The sequence below is a fragment of the Chaetodon auriga genome, chromosome 24, assembly GCF_051107435.1.
Source record: "Chaetodon auriga isolate fChaAug3 chromosome 24, fChaAug3.hap1, whole genome shotgun sequence".
NCBI classification, from domain to species: domain Eukaryota; kingdom Metazoa; phylum Chordata; class Actinopteri; order Chaetodontiformes; family Chaetodontidae; genus Chaetodon; species Chaetodon auriga.
Genome location: NC_135097.1, coordinates 6,263,630 through 6,276,098, shown reverse-complemented (window position 1 = coordinate 6,276,098; position 12,469 = coordinate 6,263,630). Strand labels below are relative to the sequence as shown.

The 12,469-nt window shown below is 46.9% G+C and overlaps 2 protein-coding genes across 3 annotated transcripts; one reads left to right on the top strand and one right to left on the bottom strand.

The window, feature by feature from the left end:
- Positions 1-29: 29 nt before the first annotated feature.
- Positions 30-9,286, bottom strand: efs (embryonal Fyn-associated substrate). The gene is made up of 8 exons (XM_076724923.1): positions 9,164-9,286; positions 8,446-8,643; positions 6,292-7,629; positions 5,934-6,053; positions 3,929-4,873; positions 3,650-3,715; positions 2,703-2,960; positions 30-2,530 (listed from the first exon to the last, which is right to left on the bottom strand). Exons 2-8 carry the CDS (start codon positions 8,455-8,457, stop codon positions 2,345-2,347), a joined length of 2,925 nt encoding a protein of 974 aa, XP_076581038.1. The 5' UTR covers positions 8,458-8,643; positions 9,164-9,286; the 3' UTR covers positions 30-2,344.
- dhrs4 (dehydrogenase/reductase (SDR family) member 4) lies at positions 8,794-12,457 on the top strand. Of its 2 annotated transcripts, none has more exons than XM_076724925.1 (9): positions 8,794-8,895; positions 10,129-10,244; positions 10,580-10,757; positions 10,873-10,974; positions 11,112-11,182; positions 11,314-11,365; positions 11,612-11,746; positions 11,828-11,883; positions 11,989-12,457. In XM_076724925.1, exons 2-9 carry the CDS (start codon positions 10,132-10,134, stop codon positions 12,101-12,103), a joined length of 822 nt encoding a protein of 273 aa, XP_076581040.1. In that variant the 5' UTR covers positions 8,794-8,895; positions 10,129-10,131; the 3' UTR covers positions 12,104-12,457. The 2 variants fall into 2 exon arrangements, with proteins under 2 accessions (XP_076581040.1, XP_076581039.1); XM_076724924.1 differs by lacking the exon at positions 8,794-8,895 and adding an exon at positions 9,684-9,798.
- The last annotated feature ends 12 nt before the right edge of the window (positions 12,458-12,469 follow it).

Genomic DNA, 12,469 nt, shown 5'->3' with positions numbered 1-12,469 from the left:
AGCCACTTCAGGCTCCTTGACACACGATTGTAAGGCGACTTTTTAAAACTTTATTTACTGATATTTTAAGTGGTTTTATGCAACTAGTTTACGGAAAAGGAAAAGTACGTCCCAGCAGTAGAATATGCGCCACTTACTTTTGACACGCAAATAATGATGTCCTGCAAATACAATTTAAGAAATGTTTTGAAAAAGTAATATTGCAATATAAAATCAAAACATATGTGTTTAATTGCAAAAGATGTATTTGTGCATTCTGAACAGGAATACAAGACAGACATCAAATGTAGTGTTAAAAGTAAAGAGGTTTAGGTCTGCTTACTGAATGAGAAAAGATTCACTTCTATACCTCAGCAAACACAGATAACAGACTCAAATGAGTTCACATAGTGTAAAAAACTTCTCTTGTACAAATGAAAATACAGCCTTATCTTTTAACTGTAGCGTATATTTTCCCAGGAAAAAAAAAGAAAAAGAAAAAAAAACAGTCTTGTTCATTGTAAATTAGCCAGAAAAATCCACCCCCGGTGAAGAATGTGCATATATAAAACTGAAGCAAATTAAAGCCATGCAAACTGGAAAGCAAAGAACATAAAACTGACAATAATAAATATTGATCTAAAGGTTACTTGCCTATCATGCTCTCTTCATACATACAATACAGAGCTTGTTTGGGCAGGCATGTACTCATGAACGAGTACTTCAAACCTCCACAAGGTGGCACTGCAGCGGAGGACACGTAAAAGCAGGAAGTGACTGTATTCCTTAAAGAATGATTTAAACTGAGCCACACAACTGACACCATGATGGTGCAATGCCCTGATGATACTGATCTGGATCTGAAAAACAAAAATTCTAGGTTGAGCAATGTGATTGATGATAGATCCCAATACTTTTAGTTGTATCAATCAACCTTTGTAGAGCACCTCCAAGATGAAGCTGTGTTCACTTTACACAGTGAAGATTTGTAGTGTAAACATTTGTTCAACTTCCAGTCTACTTCATGTTCCACCACAGCTTCATACTGAACATGTTTCTGAGCTGTTTGTGTGCAGACCAACATAAACCATCTGATGACTGGTATAAATGGAAATGGTAGACAGTAATACAATGGGTCTGAGATGGGGAAAAAAAGATATGTGTTGAGTCGGATTTAAAATGCAAAATCCTCCCATTTCAATGAAAAAGCGGGCTTCACAGTTTCGACTGCGGCTGGGCGACATGGTTAAGATCAAGTACAAGTCCAGTAAATGCCCAGCCTTGTTTCTACTGCACGCCATCACAGCAAAGCTGCTAATTTTAAACGATCAAAGCAGATGTGACTAAGCACTGCCGACATCGGTGAACATCTCACAGGACATGAATATGACAAGCAAAGACAGTCAAGGAAACATAATCATGCAGATCCTAACAACACAAGTGGAGACAGGTGAGCTCGGTCAACAGGTTTTGTTTTTTTTTAAAACCACTGCCAGGCTACCATGTGACTGTGGGAAAGAACAGGATTAGGAATTTTCCCACCCAGCTATCATTATTCACTCTGTCTCTGCATTGATTCTCAGATAATATCTCTGTCTGCTGGGACTTCAGTTTGTCTTCATGTGGTGTATAAGACTGCATGAACATAAACTGACATGTTGAAAGATGTTTTCCATAATCCTCACAGTGGATTACACGCTGTACTGCAGTTAATCTTTGCTCTCTAGTGGAAATGGGTACTACACAAACACAACACATACTTGCACAGATTAAGAATGGAAGTTGGGCAAACTTCCTAGTCCACACCCTATTCCATTTCTCCCTTATTAAGCCCTAAACACTCAATACGCTGCTTCAGCGGCTTCAGAATGATCATCACAAAAGGCCTTTCAGGTATCACAGTAAAAAGTAGGCCAGAACCAGGATGCAAGGCCTCCTTCTGTGCTATTTTTGGAATAGGGGGATGGCTAAATAAATAGAGGAAGGAAGGAAAAGTGGCTATCATGTGAGGGGAAGAAAATATGGCAAATACAATAAAGCAAAGCTCCCAAAATAAGCAGCCCGCGCGGACACTCAAAGCCACGGCGGGGCTTCAGATATTCAATAAGTTAACACTCAAAAAGACGCGTGTGCCTGGCGTCAAAGCACGGAGGTCAGTATATAAACAAAGGCAAACCAACGCACACTCAGAGGACAAAACCAACACAGTCAAACCCCAGTGAGGCTGAACACCTGTTCCAGGGGTCAGCTTCGCTTTCCATTCGAACGAAAGGTAATGAAAGAGTCGAATTACAAATAAGGCATTTCAAAGAGAGAAAATATATGTGTAGTGTAAACAAAGCTTTTACGCAAGTGATACGAAATATCATGAAGATATTTCTGCCAGACGCTGGAGCAGAGTGGAGAAGCCGGCCGCTTGCTGGGAGAGCTCGGCGACGCGGTCCACCATCTCCTGGGTGGCGGATACTGACGGGTAGTTTTGTGCAGCGCCCTTTGTCGCCACCACAACAGACTTCAAGGCCTGGCAGAGTCGACCCCCTGAGGTTGTGATCTGAAACAGAGAAAAGAAATAAAAACACAATTATTACACAGCATTGATCCAATTTTACTTTATTAAACTGTCTGTTATTGTGCACCAAGACGTGGATGGCCTCAACATGCACACTATAGATGATGATTTCATACAATTAACGTCACGAAAACAAGATGTGCATAAGGCTTACCTTGGCCCGGAGGTCTGCAGAGGTGAGAAGGCGGGAGAGCGTGTCCCCAATGAACACCAGCTTGTGTGCCGTCACAATGAGGCTCTTCCCTCTGGCGACAAATATGCGGGGCGGCTGGTTCCCCTGGACGCTGCTGAAGAGCACATCGATGGCGTCTGCCAGGCAGGAGAGGTGAGCGAGGCTCTGAGAGGAGTAAAAGGACAGCAGCTCCGAGTCCTCCAGGGAGAGGGACACCGGGAGAGCAGGGGATGGGGTCAACTGTACGGGGAAAAATGAAACGAGTATTTATGAGGTAAAGTCATGCTACAGAGTCAAATACGCCACTAGCATTAAATGTAGCGAGAGAATTTGGTCTTGTGACAAGTTTTCCACTTGCTATAAAAGCTGGGGAAATCTAAACAGGGAACGAGAAACGTGCATGACTCTGCAAAACATATTCATATTTTTCAATAAAGCTGACTTAAAAGCCAGAGAAAGTCACACACAGTGGGTCAGCAAGCGGCAGTGTTGAAAGAATGACTGTGCTTTTCTGTCGCTTATTGTCCTGCAGCCTCCAGTCTATGTGAGGCAAGATTGTTAAGATTTACAAGTGACCTCTTGTTGGTCATCTATGGCGCAACCAAGGAATCCAGCAAGGAGCAGAATAAAGTGCAGACTGAGTGATGAGAAAACCGCATGATCCATGGGTGTCGAGATTCAGGAGACATGGGACAATGTGAGAGTAAGTCAGGCAGTCTCGAGAAAACTCGGTTAAGGGTAAGAGCTGCTGCAAGCTGGATTAATGAGTCACAGTGCTCATTAGCAAACAGAGCGCACTGTGAACACAGAGTGAATCAATGACTTATCTGTGCAGACTTGCTCCGTGTGTTGCAGCACAACAAAAACTGGGGACTGTAGGAGCTAAGGGTTGTGTACACGGAGGTAAGTACACAGAGGGAGAGACTCACCCGTGGCTCTGCAGTGATAGTTTGTCCGTTCTCAGTCAGGGCATCAGGAGGTGGCTCAGGTTTACCCTAGTGTTTGAAGAAGAGAGGAGTCAGGCATGTTTACAGACACACTTACACTCCATGTTTGATCGTACCGTTACCATAAACCCTGATGTGCACTCATGACATGTGTGAACAGTTACAAGCAAATATAAAAATGTGTTGAAGCACAAACAAGACTCATGGTAAGAAGCCTTTGATGTGCTTTATGAATAAATTGATTTCATCATGGAAACTGACCTGTAGCTTGACATATCCAACACTGTCTCCAGTAGGTGCTGGGGCAGGAATGGGAGTCAAGCCAATCCCCGCATACTCATTACTGGGGTCATCTTCGCCATCAATAGGGCCCACTGTCAGCGTCACGGTCGATGAAGTGGGAGGCAAGGGGAAGGCAGGCTGAGGAGTTGGGGGTAGGGGCCTCTCCTGGATCCAGCTACCTTTACGGGAGCCCATGCCACCTCCTGAGGACTTCCCGTCCTGCACCGGGAGCGCGGGCAACGGCCTGCGAGACAGGGAATCTTGAGAAGGCAGGCGCGGTCGGCCCTGAGCCTGCAAGAGGAGGGCGCTTTCCTCAAGGGAGCGCTGGACCAGCGACAAGAGGCCTTCAGATGGAGGAGCGTTGCCGACAGCAGATAGTGCCGGCAGAAGGTCTGACAAACGAGCCCACGCCTGCTGCAGAGGCGGCGGAGGATCATCCGAATGACTGGCTTTCCAGGTCGACAGGATTTCAGCCAACGAGGTGGCCAGGTCACGTGACGACAGAGTGGAGGTCGAGCAGGAGGTTGTGCTCAGCACCGAGTGGACAAGGCTGGAGAGCGAGGCTCTCCACTGCATGTCACCTGAACCGTTACTGGAGACAGAGAGGCGGCGAGTAGAGGTGGAGGAGGATGATGAAGAGTGAGGGAGGACTTCGGCAGTCAAAGCAGGCATGTCATAGATGCCACAGTCAGGCTCAGAGGAGTCCTGGTTATGGCCTCCGCTGCTGGCTCGTTTCTCAGGTCCGGGGACACGATAGACCTGTCCAACCTGGACCGCATCCTCACTAGAGAGGCTGGTGGTGGACTCCTCTGGGCCCAGGGGCACACCTGGAAGTGTAGGGACACTGTACACATCGTCGTCAACTTCATCAGGCTGGACATCAGACGTGGGCACGTTCAGAGTGATGGTGGGGACATCATAGACCTGCAAGTGGAGGAGAAGACAGAAGGAATGTATTGGAACTGTGCTTGTTGTTCACCTTATGATCATGTGTATGGAGGATAATTTCCATAAAAGAGGGACACAGTGCATTCATTGTGCCGTAAGAGATGAGGTCTCTGTGTCAACAATGGAACAAAAATGCAGTTGAGGTTAACTTGATCCAGTACTGTGGGTACACAGAGTTTGCAGCAATAAAATGTTGTGTACTGGGAGTTTAGAAGACTGTGGTATGTGCAGGGGTGATCAGACTGGTTAAGTGGGCCGAGACGGATCTGTTCCCTTAAAGCAAAGTAAAAGAAATGAGTCTGCAGTCAAAGTACAGTAAGCGCAAGCCAAGAGGAAAAAATAATCTAGCAGCTGGCAGACATATTCAGGCAACATTAAAGGGGAAACCACTGGGGGCAGGGTGCTGGTGGTATGGCCTTGCTGTGGCCCTGACAGATGGGCGTGACTGAGAGAAAATAGCAGCAGCATTTGGACTGGATAGACAGGCTCCCACAGCAGACAGAGACAGGTGTGGCCTCGCCTTGAAGGGGGGTAGGGACACATACGGATGGTGGAATGTGGGAAGCAATGGTGACAGGGTGTTTGAGAGTCACCTTTTGTCGGTGGATTGCTTCACTTGTACAGACATGAATTGAACACAACGGTTTACCACAGTTCCCAGGTATCATTTTGGTGAACCAGAATTTTCTAAGGATTACGATCACTGACAGTATACAAAAGGAACACGGTAACTGTATGCAGATCACATGTAGGAGGGAAACAGCACTGATTAAAGATTAAAGCCTGCACACCCCAAACAACATATTTTAAGGAAATTCACACCAATTAATCCTTCACCAGGTCAAAATTTGACCTGGAAAGATCACAACGTGACAAAAATGCAGCAAAATGAACAACGAATGTTGTTACGTAAGTCATAAATATGAGAAAAGATTAAAAAGGACAAGATAAACATGAAATGAAATTCCCTTTAAGAAAACTGGTACTAATAAGACATGACTGTGGCTCAGTAAAGATTTTTAAGTGGTATCTTTACCTCTGTCTCAGAGTCTGCTTGTGGTGGGACACTGCGAGGGGTGTCGTAGATGCCATTGTCATCCTCGAGGGCAGGTGCGACTGGACGCTGCCACCTTCCACTGGGAGGGGTATCATACACCTACCAAGACAACGAAAGCGAAAAAAAAAAAAAAAAAAACTAATTAAAAATTTCTAGCTTTTTCAAACACAATAAAGAAGCACAAACAATATGTAAATCCACGCCTCCGCTCACAAGCACTTTAAGATAAAAGATAAGTTTGGAGCAATAAAAGTCTATTTTCCAATCTACAACATAACTCTTCTCTGTGCAGACCAGCTGTTTGAACAGTGTGGTAAGTGAAGCAGCCATCACAAACCTGATCATCCACAGGATCTGAGTAATCCTGATTTTCTCCCTTTTTGTTCTGCACTTTGCTGCTTTTCTCCAGGCCATTGTTCGTCCTTTCCTCCTTGCCCTGAGGAGTTCCCCTCCGTTTCTCAGCTTCTTGCAGCAGGCTTGCAGGAGCGACCGGAGCACAGGGTTTGGGGGCTGAGCTAGAATCAGCCGATGGTGGTGCTGCTTGTTGTGCATCTTTCCTGGTGACTCCCCTCACTGGAGGGGCTGGTGGAGGAGGTTTGCGGGCAAAATTTGGTGATCCGGGCACTCTGATTTGCCCTGCCCTGACCAGCAAAGGGGAACCCCGGTGACTGCCCAGGCCAGGTTTGCCCCTGGCAACAGCAGGGTTGGGTGAAACTCCTTTGAGCAGAGGTCTGGGTGATGCTTGAGCAGAGGATAACTGACATGGGTGCTGGTGGGCCAAAACTGTGGCTGAAGTCCTGTGAAGGCTTGCTCCTACAGGGGTGGGTGTTTGATACATCCCAGGTGTGTCCTGGCTCACTTTGGGCTGGGGGGTACCCGGTGTCCCGCCTGCTATGGAGGGGCCATTAGAGCAGACAGCAGAGGCCACAACTCCTCCTGTTGGGGACTGGTAAACATCGTCACCTGCAAGTGGTGTCCCTTTGGGCACCAAGTAACAGTCGTCTGAGTGTCCTGTTGTTAGTGTTTCTCTTGGGACTAAATATGTTGTGTCCTCTGGTTCATCAGCTGCCCTTGGCACTCCAGTGGGGGAGAGGTACACAGACTCTAGAGCTCCTGGCTGCCTGGCATGCTGAGCTGCTGAAGGCATGGGACTTACTGGAGTCTGATAAAGTGCTCCAGTCATTTCTGTGCCCCGTCCTCTCAGAGAGGGTGAGCGTGGACGCCCCGCCACCCCAATATCCCAGTCAGGTCTGGGCCGCGTGCCAGAGCTGGAGTGCGAGCGCGGGCGCCCGCCCTCGACTCTGCGGAGCTCCCCGGGCCTTGAGGCAGCTCCAACTCCTCGTCCCTCGCCCGCACCTGGCGGGGAGCGATACACTCCATCTATGTCCTCTGCACTGCTGCTGACAGCAGTCCGGGTCAGCGGAGAACCAGGGGACAGGTAGACAGAGTCCTCGACGGGGCCGTGACGGACGTCTGAGCCTGGGGGTGGGGCGGTCTGGAGGAGTCGAAGGCGGTTGGCAGGGGCAATTCCCTGTCTGCCATGCAGGGAGCAGAGCCACCAGCCCGGTCCGCCACTCTGCTCCTGTTCAAGAACCATAAGGATGTCTCCCTTTCGGAAAGCCAGCTCCTCCGGGCTCTCTGCCGTGTTGTCAAACAGTGCCTTTGCCAATACCGTCTGAGAAAGAGGGCGAGACAAGAGCAGAAATCATGAACGCAGGCCCTCTCATTCAGTTATTCTCTCTCTCTCTCACACACGCAGTCACCCTAAATGACCATATGAAAGCAGGTTTTAATGGACAGCCTAAATTCACACCAGCTAGTGTCTCACATTAGCACACCACAAACAAACAACTACATTGACAGGGCAATGCCAAGTCAGGCGAATAAAAAGGGTGATTGTTTAGAGCTGTTGAATGGAGAGTGAATAGGAGTGAATAGGGAAGATCTCGTAAGATGTCCAAGTGAGAGACAAGAGGGACAGGAAGAGGATGGGTGAGCGAAAAAAAATTAAAATGTAAAACGTAGCATCATGGCGAGCTCAAAATTCGCAGCTGTGTCAGTAATCATGCAGAGGAGAGAAAGAGGGGCACAGTCAGGGGGGGATCAATGATCAAATGGACACAAGGGCTTAATGGTAATGAGCGAGATGAGAGGGAGGGGGAGGGGATGAGAGGCACATCTGTCCCTTGCTGTTTAGGACTTAATTGCCAACCCAAAGCCACAGAGTCAGGCCCCCTTTCATTTTCTAAGCCAACCCCCTGGGGACTACTGGGCTTCATTGAGCCATGTGGGACCCCCTTAGAACAGTAATGGAGGTGATGAGGATGCTGATAAAATATAGAGATATGGTGACATAACATGAAAAAAAATAAACACATGCCCAGAAAATCTTAACTTCTTAGTTCCAAAGTAGCTTTTATCACATTTGTCCATCGTTGTGAAACCACTGCAACCAGCACATACACACAAACAAAGAGATTACTGTACTCACGGAGACAGACATCGTTGCCAAGTTAACAGTTATGTCTCAGAGAAACTATAACTCAAGTGTCCCGATCAGTCTGGCTCGTCCATCTAGATCAGCTGTGGTCCTCATGGATGGAGACACTCGATGCAGGAGCACAGCTGGGTCTGGGTAGGACACATCTCGTAGTCCGGGCGCCTGGTCGTCTCCGCCTTCATAAGGATCCTGCAATCCGGGCAGAAACGCTTTTCACGACTCATTCATAAACACACCGAGACAGTTGGTTGGCCTCAACTCATACGTTACAGGAAACATGTGAAATAAAAGCCAGGCAGGCGGCGGCAACACCTGTCTACCCTTTCCACGCCCAGTAACGTTACGTTGAATGCAGCCCGTTCAGCGAAGGCTAACGTTAGCTTAGCATCACAAATAAATAAGCAGTGTGCACTCGTTGTCGAAGATATTTTCTATGGCTGGGTATGTGAAAGCTGTCCGGGGTGACTCATTTGGACGGTAATTGGCGTTAGCTACAGTAACGTTAGCTATGTTGTCGCGGCCTAGCATTAGCTACTAACACTAGCTCCATAATGTTAGCTGTGTTAACGCCAGTTATCTTCATCGCCTTTCGCTGCTAACGCTAAAGTTCACTTCAAAACAACAATGGCACCGCCGGCTAAACCCACCGAAGCCGATTTTTTTTGCCAGCCAACGCTAGCACCCAAAGCGGCCGTTTTTAAATAATTACCTTGCTTCTTTTCGTATCGCCGATAAACTTCGCATCGGCGCCCAGTCTATGATATGTAAAATCACTTCTTTTCAACCGTGAAAATCTGTGGGCCGTCGGCGTTCAATCATCTTCGTTAATGACAACAAAATTTTCTCCGCCTCCTCGGAGGTTCACGTAGTCCACTAATCTAACAGCGTATCATGAGTGTCAGCGCCACGCTTTCGACCAATCCAGCATGTGTGAAATCATGGAGGCATCCGCGGCTCGGAATACACCGACTATGTGATTGGCTCGTTTCTAAGGGTTGCATTTAGGGACGTCCGTATTTATCCCTTACTCAGAAAAGACGTAAAATGAGAAAAACAAATCTACGACTACTAATACTACTACTTCTACGGTACAGCAAAACATGACAGATTCCTTAAACAAACGGCATGATTGTTTGGACAGACTTAGTTATACATTTGAATTACAGAGCAGCAAATTGCGTTGGGCTGCTCTGTTTGCTGAAGGCTTTTATTTTGACAACTAGACTCTTACCCGGAAAATACTCGCTGCACTAACAGTCGAACCAACGGCAGTTAAAGGTTCAGAGTCCTCTGACAAATTCCACCTCTGTCCAACCTCATGTGTATTTTTGCATGAACCGCAGGGTGAGATAATGCTCTTGATCATATTTACATGCTCGCATTAGGTGCCTAAACGATGCAACCCACCGCGTAAAAGAAAAAAACTTGCATAAAATTGTCCGAGTCTGCATATGCAAATACCGATCAGTTATTGTATCGTTGCTGTTCTTTTATCAGTGATCAATATGTGTGTTGTTAGTCAAATGGCTTCCGAAAAAGTGTGTTTCAACTTCATTCACTCTTTACTGATATCTCTCAGCATTCAGCCTGTGCACCACTGGGTAGATATGACCTCTGCCCTAGTAACCCAGCATTTTCATAAAAACAAAATCCGTGACTTTTTTCTGTTCACAGGTCATGTTGAGGAGTGTATTCAGGTGCTTAAGGTCCAATCCTGTTGCTGGACAAAGGAGTATGTCTCAAAGTAGCCTTGCTGGGAAGGTAGCCATAGTCACTGCCTCCACAGATGGGTAAGAATTACACTATTACTCCCTGCTATGTCTGTAGCTGCCCTAAAATACACAGAACAGTACTAAGAAGTAGTATCTGCTGTCCAGATGAAGCAGCACATTCCCTCTGCTGGTATATAATCTGCTCTACTTTTCTTTGGACGACAGCTGAAAAAGATTTCCAGATGACAGGAAGGAGTAACGCACATTTATTAAAATGAGATCACCCTCACCTTCCCACTGCATGTGAACTGTGACTGCGACATACATTTGTCTCATAATGGCATCATGTAAAAACAGCTACAATCCACTGATGATAATGGCAGACCTCACTGAGACGCCCTGCTCCTCCTCAGAATCGGTCTGGCTGCGGCTCAGGCTCTGGGAAAGAGAGGAGCCCACGTGGTGGTGAGCAGCCGGCGGCAGGCCAACGTGGACAAGGCTGTGGCGCTGCTGCAGAGCCAGAGCATCAGAGTGACCGGGACCACCTGCAATGTTGGCAAGGGAGAAGACAGAGAAAAGCTGGTTCAAATGGTACTTTTTAAAATGCTCTCAGACAGGTTTGGGCTGCAGACCCACAATTATGAGGTTGTCACTGATTCATTTGACGTACAAACTGAATATCAGATGTCTTCTCTGTTTGGAATAGACTCTGGATCAGTGCGGGGGCATTGATATCCTCGTGTCCAACGCAGCGGTCAACCCTTTCTTTGGAAGCATCATGGACTCCACAGAGGAGGTCTGGGACAAGGTACACACAACAAATGAAGCCCCAGGACACATTTATGAAGCAAAAAGGCAGAAAAGCATGTCTCTTTCATTTACTCTTATAGAGGATACTTTATGGACCATTTTAGTATTGAAAGTGATGTATTTTCTCTCTTCTAGATCCTGGCTGTGAATGTGAAATCAGCCTTCCTCATGACTAAATTAGTGGTGCCTCATATGGAGAAGAGGGGGTGAGTGACACACTAAAAGATGATAACAGCATTCAGTGTTTGGGGAAAAAATGGGCTCAGCGAGATCCAAACAGTAATAAAGACCGTGCCCACTGCATATTTAATCACATGTGTCTGTATCTTTGTTTCAGAGGGGGAAATGTAGTGTTTGTGTCATCTGTGGCTGGATACCAACCAATGCAGGTCAGTGAGAATCGAAGCAGAACATCTCAAGCCAGGTTTGGTTTCATGTCCTCCTTCCAAAGTTCTGCTTAAACTGTTGTGTTCAGCAAGGTGGGATGTTGAACCATCGGAGGTCAGCAAAGACGAGGTTTTCATGGTGCGTTCAGTGACTTTTTAACAGTCCCGTTCCTTGTTTTGCTGCCGCTCTGTAAATCATTTACTCCCCGCAGTGTGCATGTGTTTGTGATGGACGCTGTGTCTCTGCAGGCCCTGGGTCCTTACAGCGTGAGTAAGACGGCGTTGCTGGGTCTGACCCGGGCGCTGGCCCCTGAGCTGGCTCACAGCAACGTAAGAGTGAACTGCGTGGCCCCCGGAGTCATCAAGACCCGCTTCAGCACTGCGGTGAGAGAACACTCAAACACTGTGTTTACGTTTTGTTCAATTACGTCTCACTTGAGTCACATTTTCTGTTCATTTCCTCAGTTATGGCAGAATGAATCCATCATGGACGAGTTCAAAAAGCAGCTCAGCATCAAAAGGTACAGCTCACGTGGATGTTTGTCGCTCATATAGCACACTGTGCTCCAATATCTGAATCATTTATGAACGCCATGTTCCACATTTTCCTTCGTCTTTGCCTTCAGAGTTGGAGAGCCGGAGGAGATTGGTGGAGTGATTGCCTTCTTGTGCTCTGAGGAGGCTTCCTACATCACAGGAGAGACCATCACAGTGACTGGAGGGATGGCCTGTCGACTCTGAGGCTCTGATTTGCACTTCACTGTGCGGATACATGTCTTGATTCTATTTTTGATTACTTCCATGACTCGTCTGAAGTGCTGGCACAGCCCAGCCACAATAAAGCTAGATTAGACACATGAGGTTGACAAACCTCAGTGAGAGCTAAAACCAATTACTGAAGATTTTGGTTGATGTTTGCTTGTGAATGTCTGTGTTTCTAATCAAGGTATGAAAGTTTCTACAAACAGCTTCTCCTAAATAACACACCGCAGACCAGGAACATCCACTCTGATAGCTCAAACTAATCTCAGTCTATCTGCTGACATGAAATTGTATTTGTAAATAAATGGGAAGGCTTTCATTGGTCGTCAGTGACACATGCTCCTG

What these genes read in the sequence shown, in the direction of transcription:
- efs (XM_076724923.1), bottom strand. An exon ending in AAGCAGACTCTGAGACAGAG is followed by an intron (nt 4,874 to 5,933) that starts GTAAAGATACCA and finishes CTCCACTTGCAG; the next exon opens with GTCTATGATGTCCCCACCAT. An exon ending in TTGGATATGTCAAGCTACAG is followed by an intron (nt 3,716 to 3,928) that starts GTCAGTTTCCAT and finishes TTCAAACACTAG; the next exon opens with GGTAAACCTGAGCCACCTCC.
- dhrs4 (XM_076724924.1), top strand. An exon ending in GTCACTGCCTCCACAGATGG is followed by an intron (nt 10,245 to 10,579) that starts GTAAGAATTACA and finishes GCTCCTCCTCAG; the next exon opens with AATCGGTCTGGCTGCGGCTC. An exon ending in AGACCCGCTTCAGCACTGCG is followed by an intron (nt 11,747 to 11,827) that starts GTGAGAGAACAC and finishes TCATTTCCTCAG; the next exon opens with TTATGGCAGAATGAATCCAT.